Source organism: Gallus gallus, chromosome 11, assembly GCF_016699485.2.
Source record: "Gallus gallus isolate bGalGal1 chromosome 11, bGalGal1.mat.broiler.GRCg7b, whole genome shotgun sequence".
NCBI classification, from domain to species: Eukaryota; Metazoa; Chordata; class Aves; order Galliformes; family Phasianidae; genus Gallus; species Gallus gallus.
The window spans coordinates 17334124-17354188 of record NC_052542.1 but is presented as its reverse complement, the minus strand read 5'-3'; the positions used below and the strand labels follow the sequence as shown (position 1 = coordinate 17354188).

General features: G+C 61.9%; 1 protein-coding gene across 5 annotated transcripts in view; it reads left to right on the top strand.

Moving 5' to 3' along the window:
* Positions 1–1182: 1182 nt before the first annotated feature.
* Positions 1183–20065, top strand: part of GSE1 (Gse1 coiled-coil protein) — a 69348-nt gene continuing 50465 nt past the window's right edge. For 3 of the 5 annotated variants that reach the window (XM_040707257.2, XM_040707254.2, XM_046899638.1), the window contains exon 1: positions 12325–12468. In XM_040707257.2, coding sequence (XP_040563191.1) covers positions 12429–12468 — 40 coding nt within the window. In that variant the 5' untranslated portion in view covers positions 12325–12428. Of the gene's footprint in view, positions 1269–9123; positions 9281–12324; positions 12469–20065 lie in introns of those variants that run through there. The other 2 variants (XM_040707253.2, XM_040707252.2) reach the window with 1 other exon arrangement.

The following is a 20065-nucleotide window of genomic DNA, read 5'->3' as shown; positions in this document are numbered from 1 at the left end:
TGTTGTGGGGGGGGTGGTGACCGCCCCCCTCCCCTTCCTTGCCTTCTTCCCCACCCCTCCTGCGTTATCTCCTAAGTCTGCTAAGCAGGGGAATTGCTACGGCCACCATCTGTGAGCTGCCAATAATGGGATTAACTCCTTCCCCTCGGCTGGGGCGGCGTTCCTGGCACCCCCTCGCAGCAGCCCTGGTGCCGAGTGGGACATCCCCACGGCCGAGGGGCTCTGGGGACGGCCACCTCCCCACCCCCTCCATACTGATGGTCGGATCCAGCATCGAGCCCCCCTCTAACTCGCTATTTGGGGGAGAAATAAAGAAAAAAAGTGAGAAAGCACCTTTGGAAAAAGGAGAGGGGGTTGTGCAACGGGACGCCGTGCTGAAATAACGCCGTCCCTATGGCCCCCAGCTGTGCTGGCTGGCAGTGGCCACGGTCCGGCCGTCACGTTGCCTCCTGCCTGCCTCAGTTTCCCCTCCCGTGGTTCCTATTTTAGGGGGGAGCGAGCAGGCTGAGCCCTGCCTCCACACACAGCATCCACGCAGGGTGCCCGGTGACCCCCCCAGGGGGTGATATACGGGGGGGGCATGGAGGCAGCCCCCCCCCACCGAGCTCCATTCTGCAGGTTAGGGCCTTTTGGGGGCGGGCAGCCCCCGCTAATCCTCTTAGGCTGCGCCCGGAGCAGCTGGCGAGGCTGCAGCTCCCTCCCAACAGGTGCCCCCCAGGACCCCCCCCCCCCCCTCCTCCATGCCCAGGGCTCTGTGCGGGGCGCGGGGCTCCCCCCGCCGCAGGCAGCCCCCTCCCCGTCAGGCCGGCCCGGGAGCGCTCATTAATTATCTAATCTTCCCTTTATGTTTAATTTACAGCCCCGCGCGGCTCTGGCCATATGCTGCTTTTGTTGTGTCTGGCTCTTTGTTGTGGCAGGCAGCGCTGGCTGCCCAGACCCCCCCGCCAGCCTTTGATCCCCCCACCCCCCCCACTCCATCCTCCCCAGCCACCCCACAGGCACCTTGGCGAGCCCCCCCGGGGCTGGGAGGGGTGAGAGGGGGGGGGAGGCACTGCGGGGAGGGGGCACATTGCCTTTTTTTTTTCCCCTTTCCTTATTAATTTCCCTGCCTCCCCCCCCCCCCCCCCTTCCTCGCCCCCCCCCACTTCCCCTCCCTCTCGCCCGGCTCTCCCCGGCAGCTCCAGATTTGTGTGCATGCAGCCGTGCCTCCTCCCCGCTCCGCTGCCATCACGGGGTCACCGCTCGTCCCCTCCGGCTGTGCCACGCAGGTAGGTGACACGCAGGTGGCCCATGGCCCTACAGAGGGATGCGGGGGGGGCTCCACGCCCCCAGCGTGGGCATCGGTGGGAGAAGGATGTGCTCTCCCCCATCCCCTCCCCAGGACTTGTTGCGTGCCCGTCGGTGTGCTTGGGGACATGGATTTGGGGGTGGGAGCATGGCAACGGGGGTCCTTGTGGTACCCTGAGCTGCTGTGAACTTGCTGCAAAGTTTGCAAAGTGCTGCCGGGGCAGTTGAGTTTTTTTGGATGCGATTGAAGGTGGGGGGGGGGCGAAGGGGTTGGGGGCGTTTCTCTGGTTCTCTGGGCAGCATAATCCTTGTCTGGGGGGGGGGGTTGTTTTGGTGGGAGGACAAAACTTCCCTCTGAGCATCTCACGTGAGGCAGGGGATGGGGTAGGAGATGCTGGTCCCAAGGGATGCTGATCCCCATAGGATGCCAGTCCCGAAGGGTAGCTCATCCCCAAGGGATGCTGATTCCCAAGGGATGCTGATCCTCAAGGGGTGCTGGACCCCAAGGGATGCCAGTCCCAAAGGATGCTGATCCTCAAGGGATGCTGATCCCCAGAGGATGCTGATCCCCAAGGGATGCCGGACCCCAAGGGATGCCGATCCCCAAAGGATGCTGATCCTCAAAGGAAGCTGATCCCCAAGGGATGCTTGTCCCCAAAGGATGCTGTACTCCAGGGGATGCCTGCTTCTAGTGGGCCCAGCAGCAGCAGGAGCATCCCTTCCAGCCCCCCCGCTGCTGCAGTCCCTCCGTGCAGGCTGGGATGGAGCTGGCCAAGCCACAGCGCCGGGCTTTGGGACAGAAGGGTCACCATGACGGCTGTGGCCGTGGCCCTGCCAACATGCTTGGCTCTGCTGTGGCCCCTCTGTGCCAGGAGCCACGGAGCGGTGGTGGGGACAGACCCCATTTCGCAGCGGGGCGTTGCTGCAGCGGGGGTAATCTGCAATGGGGTTGGGGTGCGGTGTATGGGATTGGAGAGAGATGGGCTGGGGAACGGAGCACCTGTCCTCCTGCACAGTGGGAAACCGAGGCGGCAAGGCGGGACGCAGAGTGCCCCAAGCAGAGCAGATGGGGTTCCTGGCGCAGGCTGGCACTGCTGCTCGCTCTGCCTGCGGGCGAGGGTTGCTCTGTGCCGCGTGGTGCTCTGTGCCTCGCATCGCAGGCTCTGTGCCACCACCCCAGCCTCAGGCTCTGCTCTTCTTCCCCGGGGCTTTGCACGGTCCCGGCTCTGGATGCCCACTGAAAGGGGCGATTGTTGGCCCCGAGGCGGGCAGCTCCGGCGCTGTGTGTGGCCGGGCTGTGGGTTGCAGGGCGGCTGTTGGCCCCCTGCCCGTCACCGTGCCCTTTTCCAAAGGCGGCTCCTTGTGGGCACCGCTTGGCTGCCGTCCTCCTGCCAGCCCTGCTGGGCAGGGTGCCGTGCTGGGGGTGGTGCCGCTGCTGTCACGAGTTTGCCGTCCTCAGCCCCGTGGTGGGTTTCGCTCTGCACCTCCGGTGCTGCCACCATCCCTACGGCAAAGCCTGACCTGGGGGAGCCCAGAGGGACCGTGTGGTTTGCTGTGAGCGTGGCCCTGGCGAAAAGTCCCTCTGGGGAGGTGCCAGCTGGCTGCACGAGCGATGCGTCAGCCTGAAAGCCCCTGGTTTCCCAGCACGGCGTTTGCTCCCCCTCCCCACACATTGCCCCTGGGGGGGCTCATGGGGCACCCCATTTTGGGTAGCGTGATGAGATGCTCTGCTCCCTGCTTGGGTACCCGCTGTCTGCGCATCCGTCCCCTCCCAGCTCTCTTGTCACCTAATGGTGCGGTGTATCCCGATGGCTTTTTAAGTGCTTAATGGTGCGCGGGGCTAATGGTGCGGCTCCCTCTGCTCGCGCTGCCCCGGCAGATGGATGGTGTCGGGGCTCAGCGCTGCCCAAACCTATGGGGCTGAGGATGGGGCTGGGGGCTGTATGTGGGTACAGCCCGCCCACCTCTCCTCCCGCCTCCCTGCAACCGCTCCGAGCGGTAATGTCATCGTAAACGATATTTATCTCGGGGTGATAAAAATCTATTTCCAGCGACCTCTTGGAAATGGCCCTCGTAAAACCAGGCAGCAGACGGAGGCAGGAGGCAGCCAGCACCGCTCCTCCCAACCGTGTGCATCGATCGCAGCTGTGAATGCCCCACGGCTGCTGAGCATGGCTGCTGGGGGCTCCGGCATCCTGGGGTTCGAGCATCCTTGGGCATGGGGATCCCTGGGTCCCGAGTATCGTGGGGCTTGAGCATCCCTGATCTTGGGGATCCCAGGGCTTGAGCATCCTGGGGCTTGAACATCCCATGGTTCAAGCACCCCTGGGCTTGGGGATCCCTGGATCTCAAGCATCCTGCTGCTGCAACATCTCTCTCCAGAATGCAAAGAGAGGAGCAGAGGGCTGCTCCTGTTCAAACAAGCAGGACGGGAGCTTTCCTCGTGCAGTAGGTGCCTTGGGGAGTGTCTTGCTAGGGTGTTTTCGGAGTCACACCTTTGGGGAACAGCTGTTGGAGGCTCTGCTCCGCAGCCAGGGGGCTGTTTGTTGGGGTGGGATGCTGAGCTGCATGCCGGATCAGTCCCGCAGCCCCCCCAGCTCAGGGCCGTGCAGTCCCTGCTCTTACAGCCCCGTCCCCTCGGTGCTGATCACTGGGTGCTGATTCAGCCTTTTCCCTCCCAGCACTAATTACTCAGCCTGTTGCAAAGGCTTGGCCATAAATTGTTTGGTGGGAGCGGGCCCAGCAGGCGGAAAGCCTCCTTGGCTCCCTTCCCTGCTGACCTGAGCAGGGATCTGTGACCCTATGCAATGCATCAGCACGCTGAGTCGGGGGCCCCCATGCACCCCAATGGGGGCCCTTTGCCCTGGGCTTCCCCCATCCTCCCTGCCTGCTTTCGGGGCACAATCCCTCCTCCCTGCCCTTCATTCCTCCTGCTCCCCAATCCTCTATAAACTGGGGGCAGCAGGGGACTGGGTGCCTGCAGAGCCCTACCCAGGGGCTGGGTGCCCACTGGGGTGCTCGGTGCCGTGCCGAGGGCGCACCACAGGTGTTACTTTGCCTTCAGGTCTCCCTTGCAGATGGTGTGTGTTTAACGTGCAGCTCGCTGTAAGTCTGTCTTTAGATGGCAGGAGGGAGCTGGGAACAGCGGGCTGAGCAGTGCAGCCGGATGAGGATGGAAGATAAGGGAGCACTGAGTCTTTAATGCTGATGGCGTGGCCCCTGGGCACGGCTGCATGGCACCCACCCGGATCTGTGGGCATCCTGCCCTGCCTGTGTTCCCTCCAGGACACCAGGAGAGGTGCCCCCATTTGGTGTCCCACTGGTGTCCTAATGAGGTCCTACTGGGTGGCGCTGGGATGCTGCCATGCGCCCGGAGCCACCCCACGTCCCCTTGTGCCTTGGGGAGGTTTGGCCACGATGCCATGCCTGTGTGCCGTGGGATTGGTGTGCTTTTGGGAATGTCCCAAAAACATGAGCCGCTGTGGGGCAGGAGGGGTTTTCCAGGGTGAAAAGCCCCTTTGGGCAGCATGGGCGGGTATATAGTGCATCAGGGAGTGCCGTGTGCCCCTGGGGATGGGACAGCACTGCAGGCAGAGGTGGGTGAGTGCGGTGCTGCGGTGTCGCTGTGGTGTCCCTGTAATGAGGAGGGTGGGAGGGAGCAGAGCAGCAGAACTTCCCGAGGGGTTTCTGCCCTGCATGGGGTGGGTGGATGCAGAATTTGGGTCCCCTCTGGGGCCACGGGCTGTCGTCAGGGCAAGATGGGAGCTGCAGGGACAGCCGGAGGCCAGGGGGGTGACCCTATTTCCCAGTCCGGGGTGCCCAGGGAGGAGCCTCCCTATTTCATCTGTTCTTTTTGAAGCCTCCTGATGGCTGTGAGGTCAGTGTGCGGCACAGCCTTGGGGACATCCTTGTGGGTTTGATGGGGCTGGGTGTCCCCATGCGCCCGGCTCTGCTGCTGGTGCTGGGAGCGATGGTGACGGTGTCCCTGCCTCAGTTTCCCCGGGCAGAGAGAACTGACAGAGCTGCGTGTCCTGGTGGTCGGGGCTGCACCGGGTTCCCATCCTACCCGTACAGCTTGAGGTGCAGCGGGGCTGCAGCAGCAGCTCTGCCAAATGGCAAATCCCATGACCTGAGAAAACCGAGCAAATCGGGGCCGTGGAAGGGAAGGGGCTCGGCCAGGGCAGGAGGCAGCAGCAGCAACGGGGCTGGAGGAAGCCTGCGTCGGGCAGCCACCCCCTCCCCTTCGCCTCCCCCTCCATCACCTCCCCGCTCGCTCGCGAACAAATGTCTGTTCTTGCAAAAAAAAGAAGTGACAGGGGTCGTCTCAGTGCTTTCCACATGACCTGCCCGGGAACAGAGGACGTCTTTGTTAATCCACTGAGCTGTCAGTTCAGCCTCTTCACAAAAGGCATAAACCACTTATTGCTGTTCTCACCCCTGACCCCGGATCCGCCTGCGCGGCCCCCATTGTGCCGCCCCGAGGAAGCTGGCAAACAATTTAGGCTGCGCGGGGCCGCATCTGCGCGCCCGCCACCTCGCCTGGCAGCTGCCGTGCAGGGCTGGGGGCCGCCACAGTGGGACCCCCCTCCGCCCTCCCTGTGTCCCCAAGCAGCTGGTTGGGGGGCGGGCGGTGTGCTGGGTGCTGCGCCCCTCGGCCCCCAAACCCCTTAATGAGGGGATGAAAGCTCCTTAGGGCCGCTGGCTGGGACAGGCTGGGACGGCAGCTTTAGGTAAAGCCGCTTAGGGTTGGGCACAAAGCCGGGCTAGAATAGCTAGGGGATGGATGGGGCGATGCCTGCACCCCCCGCCCCCCCCCCCAGCCTTGGGTGATGCCCTGGGGTGCGGGCTGAGCACACGCCGGACTCCCATCCTTCCCCCCCAGTGCCCCGACCCCGCTGCGCACTGGAGCAATTAGGCGCTGTCGCTTCGGGACTATATATAACCCAAATTGCTGCCTGCAGCTCGTTAGCTCGCTGTCACCATCGCTGCGGCGACGTCGGGTGAGATCGTGTCACCGGGACGGGGCGGGGGGGGGGGACACCGCAGGGACACATCGTGGGGTCCTGTGGGATGGGGGTGGGCACCGGGGTCAGGCTGTGCGCCTCGGGGTCCCGCAGGGTGAACACGAGCGGATTGGGTGGGATCCCGGTGGTAACCACAGCCCCGTGGTGACACATGGTGCAGCCGTTGCCGTGCCCACGCGGGCGCCGTGCCGTGCCAGTCTGGGTGCCTTTGCCATGGGGTGTGGTGGGTGGGATGCTGACCGCTGTCGGGATGCTCAGCATCAGCTCACGCTCCCCGCGTCCCAGCAGTGCCAACGTGTGGGGGCCACCTGGCTTGGGCACATCCCCAACACGGGAAGGGTTAATGCCGTCAGCTCCCACTGGAGCTTTTTTGTTTCTTTCTTCCTTTTTAATTTATTTTTCTCCTTCCTCTTTTTAATTACGGGTTATCACGGTTGTAATTGCAGGTTCCAACTTTCTGCAAGCAAACACGGCTCAGAAACTTGAAACACGGCAGCAGCGGGGGCTGGTGGGCACCATGGTGCCTTGCCATGTCCCACCCCCATGGGGGGGACCGTGCAGCAGGGCTGTGCTTTTAGGGGAAAACCCTCTGCTTTTCAGGCTATGGGACCCGTGGACACGCGCCCTTTGCTTTCCCACCCCAGCAGCCATCCCAAAGCCTGTGGGTACCCAATGATGGGTGCAGAAGCAGTGAGCCCTTGGCTGGTGCGTGGGAAGGAGGGATGCTGCGCCCTGTGCTGAGCATCGCTCCCCTGGCTCTGCTTTGAGCCCGGCCTCCCCGCTTTTACCTCCTGCCCTGATGCCTGCCCCTCTCCCCTGGGCAGGTATTAATAGGGCAGCGATTGCTCAGGGCGAGCGGCCGCCGCCTGCCTGACAGCTCAATTCTTTCTGTGTTAATAACGTCACGTAGCAATGGCACGCGGATGTCACCTCGCCGCGGGCCTGGGGCTGTGGCACGGCTGCTCTGTGTTATGGGATCACCTCCCGGCTGAGGTATTTGGGGTTTTGTGCTCTCACCCTGCCCGGCACCTCGGGGTGCTGCAAACAGGGGAGCACCCGGCTCAGCCCTAATTGGGAGTGAGGCTTTGAGGATACGGCCCCCCTCTGAGGATGCTTTATCTGGGTGGACAGATCCCTCCTAATTGAGCAGATATTCCATGTTCGCAAACAGATGGCTCCTTTGCATCAATTATTCCTTATCTGTGTAACCGGGGATGATTTGCTGACAGATAGCACGGGGTGAACTTAAAGCACGGGGGAGGCCCGTGTGTTCTGTACTCGCTCGCACCGGGGGGCTCTGGCTCCTCCCTGGGGGGCCTCGGGGGGCACAGACCCCGACTGGGGGTCCCGGCTGCCTGGCAGAGCCCATCTGCATCTCTTAGCGTCTGAACACCCCCTGCAGGAAAAGAAGGGATTGGGGCTGCCCAGCTGACCCCATATCTGTTGCTCCCCCGTTGCGCGTTGCTCAGTGCTGCTGTGACGCGTGAGCAGGGCTGATTAATGCTAATTAATGATGAGTTGCTGTTAGGTATCAACGCGCGCCCCAACCCTTTCCCTTGCCCACAGGTAGGGGATTGCTGGGGCTGCACCCTGGGGCTGTGCTCCCAGCATTGGCACCGCCATCTGCTTCTACGGGGTGGGAAGGAGCACCCCACAGCCGTGTGGTGGTGGCCGGGGTGGCACTCCGCCAGTTGGAGCCACTCGAGGGCTCACGGGATGCGCCGAGCGCTCGTGGTTGCGCGGTGCTGCCATATGGATTCCATAAATTAAACCTTTCCAGGAAGCGAGCGGTAAATTTATACGGCTGCTCGCATGTGTGGCTCATTGAGTCTGAGGGCTTCCCAGCAAAATTCATGTGCCATCCATCTCACTTAGGCTCTCCAGGTTTATAGGACTAATCCCGAGAAGAACTGGATCAACGTCAAACCCTTTCCATCTGCAAGCCTGGTCCCTGGATGGGGAGTGGGGGGTCCCTGTGCTGCAGGGCTGCAGTGACGCAGCATCCCGGGGATGTTTTGTTGGATGCAGCATGCCAGGGCGCTTTGTTGCAGCTGCACGATGGCGGCATCCTGGGGGCTGCTTTGTTGGTGCTGTGCAGATGCACCGTCCCAGGGACGTTTTGTTCGTGCATCTCTTCCAGAGGCGAAAACAACCGTGCTGCGTCCGTCTTGGGGCTGGGATGCTCTGCCTCCTCGCTGTCGCTTGATGAAAGATGAACAGCACTGCTGACAGCACGAGCTGTGCTCTGCGTGCGTGCTGAGCAGGAGGGTGACAGATCCAACAGCCGTGGGCTGGGAGCTGCGGGGGGAGCCGGGTGGTTTGGGCATGGGCACGACCAGCGAGCCGAGCGTGGGCACGGGCGGCCCTAAACATACCTCCCTTTTTTAAGGGCTGCAAAAGCTGCTTGGCAATCGGGGGGTGGAAAGCCCATCCTCACCGTGGGGTACATTCGCCTGCCCGGAGCCAGCAGGAAAGGCGAGGGGGAATTGTTGATCTCGAGTAAAGACTGCCCGGTTGAGTAATCGGTAGCAGCCGACCCAGCCAGCTGCTGCTCGCCGGCGAGGGGACGCCGCTTTGATTCATGACCCCCCCCCCCCCCCCCTCCACCCACCCTCTCCCCCCCAGAGCCTTTCTTGTCTGGCTGTGCTGGAAGCAGTGCCCGGATCCAGCTGCAGCCCCGCGCCGGCCACGTGCATCTGCCAGCAGCAAAACAAAAGCATCCTGTGTGCGTGTCTGTGCCCCCGCGTGCCCCTCTGCCTTTGGGGTGGGGAGCCGGAGAAGGCACTGAGTCCCTGTGCTGCTTTTCTTCCAGGTGTCATCGTCTGCCCTCGAGACGCCCGCTGCAAAGCAAGGCACCGAGCCCCGGCACCGGGTGCTGAGCACCAGGGAGAGCCCGGGGACGGACATCGGCCCTGAGCGCAACCAGCGGACGGCTTTGGATGCAGAGGGAACGGACGCTGGAGCCACAAGTAGGTGCTGCGGCGCTTCGGGGGGTCCCCGGGGGCTGTCCCCTGTTGGCGACAGCGGGAGCGCACCCAGTGGTTTCGGGTATGAGAAGATGGGGAGGTGACCAGCAGCACCGCTGTCCCCGGGGCAGTGAGTCAGGCCACGGGCGCCATGGAGAGCCGCAGCGTTGGGCAGGACCTGCTGGGGGCCGGGGGGGACCCACAGGGCTGGGCAGGGCTGCAGCTCCTGGGACTCGGCTGCCTCGTCCGTCAGGAGCGGCAGCATTTTTGGGAGAGGCATCACGATGCGTGCTTCCCTCCTGCCGCCTCCCAGGACCGTCTGGTTTGCTGGGCTGTCCTGGCAGGCCGTGCCGTGCCGTGCCGTGCCATGCCGTGCCATGCCCTGCTGCGCTGTGCCATGCTGCTTTCATCAGGCAATTGCCACCAATGCCATCTCCCAGCGCTGGGGACAGCCAGTGCAGCAGGCAGGGAGCCAACCCCAGGGCTCCTGGGGGGATGCTTTGCCCCCAGCCCAGCCCCAAGCACCGGGGAGGGGCCAGGGACAGCCGTGCAGCAGCCCCAGCGCTGCATCCCGGAGGGTGCAGGCTGCATTTGCAAGCTGCTCACAGCCCGGCACACGGAGGCAAGCTGGGAGCTGTGGCCTGGAACGGGCCTGCTGGAGTCAGCGTTGGATTTATTACCCTGCCAGTGGCTGCCGGGCAAAGGTGACAGTGACTAATGGCTTGTTACACGCCTGCCACATCTCATCTGCACGCTGCGGCCGGGTGCTGGCGTTCCCAGCCCCAGGCTCGGCGTGTGGGCAGCCTGCACTCGTCCTGCCTGCCCGGTGGGGATGGGGATGGACCCCCTCTGTGCCCCCACCGGAGTGGTGACGGTGACACCTTGGAGCAGGAATCCTCAGCCTCTCCTGTCTGCTAGGTGTCCCCAAAGCACTGCCGTGTCCCCAGGTGGTGGCACGTCCCGGGGTGTCCTGGTGAGCTTCGTGTGACACATAGCACTCTACGCCGTAGATGAAACTGCTTTGTGGTTGCAAAAGCAGAGCTGTGCTCGTCACCGCGCTCCCCTCCCGGTGCCACCAGCAATGAGCACAGAGCCCAGGCGTTCCTGGCCACTGGCGTAGCATGCAGGTGACAGCCCCGTGGGGACATTAAACCCACCTGCCCGAATTATTTGGCTTTGACAAAATGAGAAGGGCTGGGAAACGGGGACCTGACCGCGGGAAGCATAAAGTGGGAGTGGGTGTTCCCCAAACCCGGGCCATTTTTGGGAGCACGCATGTGCCAATGGTGTGGGTTTCTGTGTGTGTGTGGATATGGATGCTGACAAAGCCACAAATGCATTCACTAGGAAAATTAAAAAATTAACAGGCATCGGCTCGCTCTAGATTAGTAAAGGCAGCGAGATAAAAGCGACTCTTTATACCTTGTGAGAATTGCTGATAAGGGCATTTGTTCCTCCGTATTCTTTAAAAAGAATGCAATCAAAATTTAAAGCAGGGCAGGAGAAAGGAGATGGGAGGAGAAAGTGCTGGGAGGTGGTGGGCTGCACTGACGTGGTGGGCGTTGCTGATGTGCTGGGTGCCACCAATGTGATGTGGGTGCCACCAATGTGATGGTACAACCAATGTGTTGGGTACCACCAAGGTGATGGGTACCCCCAGTATGACATGGGGACCACCAATGTGGTGGTACCACTGATGTGATGGATACCACCGATGTGATGAGCGCTACCAACATGATATGGGGGACCACCATTGGATGGGCACCACTGATGCATTGGGTACCCCCAGTGTGATATGGAGACCACCAATATGATATGGGGACCACCAATGTGATGGTACCGCCAATGTGTTGGGTACCACCGATGTGATGGGCACTACCAGTATGATATGGAGACCACCAATATGATATGGGGACCACCAATGTGATGGTACCACCAATGTGTTGGGTACCACCGATGTGATGGGCACTACCAGTATGATATGGAGACCACCAATATGATATGGGGACCACCAATGTGATGGTACCACCGATGTGTTGGGTACCACTGATGTGATGGGCACCGCCAATAGGATATGGGGACCACCAATGTGATATGGGGACCACCAGTGTGATGGATACCAGTGATGGGATGAGCACTACCAACATGATATGGGGTACCGCTGATGTGATGGGTACCCACAGTGTGATATGGGGACCACCAACATGATATGGGGACCACCAATATGATATGGGGACCACCAATGTGATGGTACCGCTGATGTGTTGGGTACCACCGATGTGATGGGCACCGCCAATAGGATATGGGGACCACTGATGCAATGGGCATCACTGATGTGATGGGTACCCCCAGTGTGATATGGGGACCACCAATGTGATATGGGGACCACCCATGGGTTGGGTACCACTGATGTGATGGGCACTACCAGTATGATATGGGGACCACGGACGTAATGGGCATCACTGATGTGATGGGTACCCCCGGTATGATATGGGGACCACCAATATGATATGGGGACCACCAATGTGATAACAGAGAGCACCAATGTGTTGGGTACCACCGATGTGAGGGGCACTACCAGTGTGATATGGGAACCACTGATGTGATGGGCATCACTGATGTGATGGGTATATGATGTGGGGACCAATATGACGTGGGGACCACCAGTGTGACATGGGGACCACCAATGTGATGGGTACCCCCAGTATGACATGGGGACCACCGATATGATCTGGGGGCCACCGATGTGTTGGCTACCACTGCTGTGATGGGCACTACCATTACAATACGTGTATCCCCCGTTACGCTCCGAGCCCTTTCCATCGCACATCCCCCCCCCTCGCCCCCTGAGTGGGGTTTCCCATCCCCTCTGCTGCTGCCCACCCCTAGGGGGGGCTCCGTTCCCCCGGCTGTGCCCCCACCCCCCCACGGGGCCGCCGCTCAGTGCCAGCCGGGGCCTCCCCCCTCCCGCCCCCTCGGGCCCTGCCCTGCCCGGCCCGGCCCCCGGTGAGTCACACTCCAGCCGTGCGGCTCCCGGGGCGGCGGGCGGGCGCCGAGGGAAGCAGGAAGCGGCGGGGGAGGCACGGCCCGGCTCGGCTCCGCTCGGCTCTGCTCCGCTTGGCTCTGCACACACACAGGCAGCGCGCGGCCCATGGAGGAGCGCGGCCCTCGGTGGACGGCGCGGCCTCTGGGTGAGTGCCGACGGGGCCCCGCTCCCCGCCTGCAGCTTGCGGTCCCCGCTTCGGGCTGCGCTGCCCCGGGGAGGGGGGGGTGTGGAGGCCTCGGGGCTGCGATGGGGCGGCTTGGAGAAGGGGTAGGGGGGTGGGGGTTCGTGGGTGCTGCGTGCGGCCCGGGGGGTGTGTGGGGGTTTGGGGCGGCGGGCCTTGCTGGTGGGGCTGGGGATGAGGGGCTGGGTGTGGGGCACAGTGCCCGGTGTGGGGCAAAGGGGTTGGGTTCAGGGCTCAGCGTTGGGCTCAGACCCCGGTGTGGGGCTCAGGGCCCAGCACTGTGCTCAGAACCCAGTGTAGGGCTTAGGGTTCAGGGCTGTGCTCAGGCCCCAGTGTGGGGCTCGGGGTTTGGGGCTGTGCTGAGACCCTGCTGTGGGGCCCAGGACTGAGCTCAGACCCCAGTGTGGGGCTCAGGGTTTGGGGTTCAGGGCTCAGTGCTGTGCTCAGACCCCGGTGTAGGGTTTAGGGTTCAGGGCTCAGCACTGGGCTCAGACCCCAGTGTGGGGCTCAGGGTCTGGGGCTCAGCACTGTGCTCAGACCCCAGTTTGGCCTCAGACCCCAACACTACACCCAGACCCCAGCATGGGGCTGAGGGCTCAGCATTGTACTCAGACCCCAGTGTGAGTTTGAGGGCTCAGTGTGTACTCAGACCCCAGTTTGGGGCTGAGGGCTCAGTGTTGTGCTCAGACCCCAATGTGGGGCTCAGTGTTTGGGGCTCAGCGCTGTACTCAGACCCCGGTGTGGGGCTCAGGGCTCAGTGCTGTGCTCAGACCCCAGTGTGGGGCTCAGGCCCCGCTGTTGGCTTTGGGGCTGAGTGTTGTGCTTGGGGCTGTCTCCGCATATCCTGCAATGTCACCGAGGCCACCAAAACCCCATGTCAAAGTATGAGGACATGGGGACAGTGTGGTGGTGGGGCGTAGGGATGCAGAGGGCTGCAAGCTCAGCCCTGCCAACAGCTGTAGCATCGCGCTGCCCACCTCTCCGTGCTTCAGTTTGCCCACACAGCAGCTCTTGCGTTATTTGTCAGTTGCGGAGGGTTTTGCTAACCCAACCGTCCGCTTCTACCCGGGGAGCCCGGCCAAGGCGTGCTGCTGCCTCTCCCGCTCCTCAGGGTGAGGTCACGGCCTCTGCGTCTCGCCCATCTCCCTGCTCATCGTCTCCCGGCGTGTTTATCTGCTCGCCTCCATCCTTGCTCTTCCACCCCTGCCTTGCCCTTTGCCCCGAGGCCCGGCGGATCTCCGCGCCGGCTCCCAGCTGCGCTAATGGCCGGGGCGCCTTCCTCCTGCCCCATCCCAGCGCCTGCTTTGCATGGCGGGTGCCAGCACCTGGCCGCCCTCCGTGTCCCCTGAGTGAGTGTCCGCTGGAAGCAGCACAGCTTCCTGCATGCAGCCTTCCTGCTGCAGCAGCACCCGGTTCGGCACGGAGGAGCGCGGTGCCCGTTGCAGCAGGTGGGTGCCCGTTGCAGCAGGTGGGTGCCAGGCTGTTGCAGCAGGAATCTGCTGGAGAAGTTAATGGAGGGAAGAGGCAGCGGGAAGAAGGCAGCTCCTCTTCTTGCCAGCGCGCGTGCGCCTGCGAGCAGATGGGTGAGCCTGTGTGGTTTGTGGGTGTGCCCCCGCGGGGCTGTGTGCGTGTGAGGCAAGCGTGCGCGAGGCCGTGTGCGCTTGGCAGTGTGTTTGTATAACCTTGTGGGTAGGTGTTGGGTGGAACGACAGCAAACGGTGGCGTGGCCGGTGCCGGCGGCTGCTGTGCGGTGCCGGGGGGGTGTCTCGGGGTGGGGGGGCTTTGCAAGCACTTTGCAACTGGTGTGCTCACAGCTGCCAGCCGGGTGTGCTCGGAGCCTGTTTGCACGCTGGGGGTGCAAGATATGTGTGTGTGAGTGTGTACAAGTGTGTGTGTGTGCACACACCCAGGCCTTTTTCGGGGGAGGGGGGGGTGGTGGAGAGTGTGTGTGTGTGTGTGTGTGTGTGTGTTGGCTCCAGGGCAGGGAGAATTACAGTGGAGACAGTGGCTTTGGCGGGGGGCCAGGGCTCCCGCTGTCTCGGGGAGGGGTACGAGGGAGGGTGCAGAGGGACATGCAGCTCAGCAACCAGAACGTTTTATCGCTTCCTGACATGCTAGCGCCCAGGATGGGGCTGCAGGTTTTGGGGTGGGGAGAGCTCAGGAGGGGGCTGTTTTTAATCCCCCTTCTTCCTGCTCCTTCCAATCCCTGTTTTCCTGCAGCTGTGCTCCTTGTCACCGTGGGGTGAAACGGCTCCAGCAGTGCCAGCCCCGAATGTGAGGTTTGGCATGGCAGCCTGCGGTGTGAACTTTGGGATATGGCCTTTCCCTGTGCTTGAGTTCCCCCATAGTGGTGGAGGTGGGGGAGGATGTAAACCAGGTGTGATAGAGACTTCTCAGTGCCATAGGGACCCCCCTGGTGACATAGGGACCCCTTGGTGCCAGCACCACGCCCAAGGCTATGGGCGTTCCAAGGGGGCTGTGTGCCCCTGGGGGGGATCACAGGGCAGGTTTGGGGTTGGCGAGAGGTGCCGGAGGAGCGAAGGGCAGCGAGGCCCTGTGGGGGGGCAGCAGGGACAAAGCTTGGCACCGCACACGAGCCCGCGTGTTCCTGTGTGACCGCTCTGGGAAGCATGCCAAGGGGATTGCCCTTGAAATAGCACTTTCCGTGCCCTGGCTTCCCTTGCTGCTCAGCCAGGGCTGGCGAGGCGGGGGGGAGGGGGGGGGGGAGGGTGTGTGTTGAGGGGGGGCCTGTACCGGTGCCTTGCATCCAGCCCCCCCTTTTCCCAGCACCCCACTTGCTGGCGGTCGCAGAGCGGTGCGGGAGGAAGCGCAACCCCAATGCTCCCGTGCCGATAACAGCAGCCGCCTTATCGCGGGGCTTCTGCAAGAGCGGGCGGCGCGGCCCCCACCCCCGGCCCTTATCTGCCTCCCCTCATCTGCCTCGGCCGTTGTGCTCGGCTCACGGCCCCCCAGCGCCCGCGGGGTCGGCCCTTTGGCAAGGCCCCGCTGCTTGGCAGCCTGCCCCCTCTATCCTTTTTGAAGTTTAAAATCCATTTAAGTCAAGAGGAGGGAAAGTTATTGCCGCTAAAGCCCCTTGCGTTTAGCAGTAAATCCTCTTTGCTGCTCTGGCACAGCCTCTTAGCACCAGCGGGGCCGTACGGGTGTCTCTAGGGGGGGGGTGGTGCCAGGCTGCTTTCGCCCCCAGCAGCAATGCAGTTTGCTTGCTGCTTGCTCACTGTTTGCTCACCACCTCCTTGCTTGGTCCTCAAAAAGGGGTTCCGCTTTTGGCACTGCCCCCTGTGGTGCAGGAGCAGGTTCGTGCCCCTGCCCTCCCGTGTGCTGGGGAAGTTTGAGGCCATCCGGTTCAAAGCAGAAGCGTCCCCCCCCCAGCTCTCTCACCACCACCCTTTTGCTCCCTGCTTCCTCTTCTTCCTCTCTCCGGAAGGGTTCGTGGCTCTGATCCCTGTCCAAGCAGGTGGGCAGCCCCAGAGCCTCCGTGTCCTCAGCTCTGCACCACCTTCCAAGGCCACTTGTGTCCCCAGGCACCCATAGGGCCATGTTTCCCCCGGCGCCCTCCTGTCTCCAGCACAGAAGGCTTGATGGGCCGGCACGGTGCGTGGCAGCGTTTTTATTTGATTTCCCTTCTCCTGTGCTGGTGATATTTAAATATTAATGTCTGCCTCTAATTGCTGTGTCAGAGGAACGGGTCGGTGCGGGAGTGAGCGCAGGGGAGGCAGCGCCAGCTCATTTTGTTGTCTTGGGGAGTGTTTGCAGAGGAGAAATGTTTGTGCGCGCCCGCGTGTAGACACATATGTGTGTATTTACACCGCTGAGATCTGCTTGGCCCTGACTGCAGCATGCGTTGGGGGGTCCCTCTCTTTGGGAGGGGTCCCTGTGCCAGGGATGGGGACAGATGTGCTGCAAGGGGAGGGCACGGTTCCCCCGGAACAATGGGGCAGGATGGGCATTGGATGGGGTAGGATGGACGGGATGGGGGTGCCACCCTCCACCTTCCCAGGAAGTGGGGATGGGCTGCCCGCCCCCAGCCGCATCTCCGCTCTCCGGGAACCCTCTGCCAACCCCGGGCCCAGTGGGAGGAATGCAGGTGAGATGCAAGAGCCGTCGTGGGTGGTGAGCTGGGGCTGTGCCCGGTGTGGTGAGCTTGGCTCCTGGGGCTTGGGGCCTCCAAACCTCAAAAGCTGGGCAGTAGGGGGGGGGAATGGAGCAGCCCCGTTGGCGTCGAGGCACCTACTTCTGGCACTGGGGCGTGCAGTGGGGCAGCACCACCCGCTAACCACCCCAGCACTCAGGAGGGCTGCGAGCCTTTATGCACACCCAGAGCGATATTTAAGGAACTGGCAAAATTACACGTCCTGTCAAACTGGGTTGGAGCACATTTGCACACGGAGAGAGAAAGGGGATGCACCAAACCAGGGGTGCCGCCGGGGACGGGAGGGTTAACCATGGGAGGGGGGGGGGTTCCCGCGGGCAGAGCGCAGTCAGATGCTTGTGCGCTCGCTTCCTGTAATAAAGCGAACGCCGGCGTGCTTGTCACCTGCTCTCTGTTGTGCTGCCAAGAGGCAGACATGCTGCTTCTTGCTGCGGGCCCTGGCGCGCTCCCCACCGCCTCTCCTCCTGCCCGCCCCGGGCGCGCGCCTGCTGCCAGCACGGCCTAGCAGGTGTTTCGGGGAGGGTGCGACGCTGCCTGTTGCCGCTCGCCCCGCGCGGGCGGAGGCTGTTGAACCGTTCCTTGGTGCCGTTGAACCGCTCCTCGCCGCCGTCAAACCGTTCCTTGCCTCCCCGGGGCAGAGCGGAGCGGCACCGCTGCGGGTGATGGGGGTACGGGGGGGTGTCCGCGCTCTGTGGGCACGCTGCTGGGTGTCCTGGGGTGCGGAGCAGCGGTGGGGTGGGTGAAGCTCGTGGGAGGGCATGTGTGGGTGTCCCCAGTTGTGCCGTGCTGTGCTGCGTGGGGGGGTCTGTGCAACCCAAGGGGACGTGGGTGGTCTGTGTAAGCAGTGCTGCTGCTCACCGTGCCACCCCTGTGGACGGTCAGGATGCTGCTGCTGCGAGGGTAGCCAGCTGCTTCCCAGCTTCCAGCCTCTTTGGGGATTTTCCAGTGGTGACGCACTGGAACAGGTTGCCCAAGGAGGCTGTGGATGCCCCATCCCTGCAGGCATTCAAGGCCAGGCTGGATGTGGCTTTGGGCAGCCTGGTCTGCTGGTTGGCGACCCTGCACGTAGCAGGGGGTTGGAACTGGATGATCACTGTGGTCCTTTTCAACCCAGGCCATTCTACAATTCTATGATTTTCCACCTTTAAGATCATGTACTCTCATCCCTACGCCTCTCCCCTGCTGCTCTGACCCCTGCAGCCACAGCATTGCCATCCCCATTAACCCACAGGCTCTGCGCTCACTGGGGTTGCTGCCGTTAACCCCAGCTGCGGGGAATTCACACCTCCAGGGGGGCTGATTGGGAGGGACTGATTGGAAGGGGCTGATTGGGAGGGGCTGACTGGGAGGGGCTGGCCTCCATCCTGCTCCCCAGAAGGGCAGCGGGTTATTTTGGCAACACGGAGATCAAGATGAAGCCAATGCCTGTCCCCAGCTGCTCGCTGTCGCCGTGGGGCCGCAGCATCCCACCCCTCTCCGTCCGTGGCTGTCGGCTCCAGCTTTGTTTCCTCCGTATAACAATATGATGGGTTAGGGTCAAGCTGTGGATTCATCACTTGTTGGAAGACTTTGCAGAACAATAAAGGTGTCTGGCTTTATATCTGCTCGTATTTCATCCGCGCCGCGGCCTTTCCCCAGCGCCGGCCGGGATTTACGGTGGGGGATATTTTAACGTGTCGAGGCGAGATGGGAAAGCCGAGGCCGCCCGCGCCTCCCAGCTCCCCCTCCCCACGCCTTTGCATTCAGTGCCTGTGCGCTGAAATATTTACCTTCCAGCTCCTCTGACAGTTCAAGCCGTCTCGTGAAGCAAAGGTTATTGAACTGCGAATGTTATGACATTACATTTTTGTGTCTGCACTTTCAAGATGCGTGATGCAGCCTGAATGATAAGTGATCTCGGGGTTAAGGGTGGGCTCTTTTTTTTTTTTTCCTATTCCTCCTCTCTCTCCTTTCTGCTTTCCTCCCCAGCTCGGCGCGGGCTCTTGGCTCTGCTGGGACTTGATAACGCTCCCTTTTATTGCCCTGCCTTTGCATTCCGTGCGTTCGGGGCTGGGGTTGTGGGGAGGGTTTGGGGCCAGCGATGGGACAGCTCTGTTGCTGTGCTGCTGCACGGTGCTGGGCTCTCCCCAGGAAGGCGTGAAGCTTTCCGTGTACCATTATTGGGGTGTCCCTTCTTTGCTATGGGTGCTCACCCGTGCCCATCTTGCACCCCCAGTTTGGGCACCGCCAAGTGACCCAGGGGGGCATTTGAGCATGGGGACAAGTGACAGCAGGGATGGCCCATCCTATACACACTAGAGGGCAGCAACAAACTGGAGCAGCACTGTAGGGCCAGGCTGCCATCACTCCCAGGGATATTCGGGGGTTGGGGTTGGGATTTGCCCCCATGCAGCGGGCTGGCAGGCAGTGATGGCTTTGCAGGCAGCTTCATCCAACCGGAGGTTCCGAAATGCAATCAAGCAGCATGATGAGAGCCAAACGCTCACCACAGCAGCCCTAAGCCAATCTGACCCGTGGTGTAATATCGTTCCGGGAGCAAATTAATTAAGTTATTCCATAAATTTGGCCACGCTTGCTGCTGGTGAGTCACATCTGCCCGTGCCTCCCGGGCTCCCCCTTGGCATCGCCCTGCAGCACCCAGGGATGGATCTCAGCCCCACATCGCCCCGAGGTGTGGGGTCGGGGTCAGCAGCACTAACAGGATCCAGCTGTGCCGGCGGAGAAAAAGAGGTCAGGGCCCAGGAAATTAAATGTTCATAAATGTAGGCCCAAGCGCTTAAAAAGTAGGGCAGTGCCATTAAATCTCATTAAAGTTTAATACCTATCAGTGCCACTTCAGGCAGCCCTTGGACATTGCTTTAATTTGATGGGTGTTAAGGGAGAATTATCAAATAATTGTGCTGGCTGGGGACTTGCTTTTATCATGTTACATGGAAAGCTCTCCCGGCTTTGTGCCTCACATCAAAACAGCACGGGGAGGTATTGTTCTGGGGGGGAGGGAGGGTGTAGCGGGGGGGGGTCCTGGCTGCTGGGGGAGGGATGAGGGATGGGAGTGATGCTGGCTGGGGGGTGGCACAGGGCTTGAGCTGCCCCTGATGGCAGCAAGAGCGGGGCATCGATGTCCCCAAGGGTGGCATGGGGATGGTAACCATCCTGCCGTTGCCATAGGTCTTCCCATTGGCCCCGCATCCTGTGACAGCACAGCAGGCGTTGCTAATTACTGCTGATCTTTGGAGGGGCTGGAAGGTGGGTGGAGTTGCAGTTGGAACATGCAGAGCGTGGTGGGATTGGGGATGCGGGTGCAGCGCCGTGCAGAGGCGCGCACAGGACCATGCATTTTTTCTAGGGTGCACCCAGGCTTATTTTTATTTCCTTCTATTTTTTTTTGTT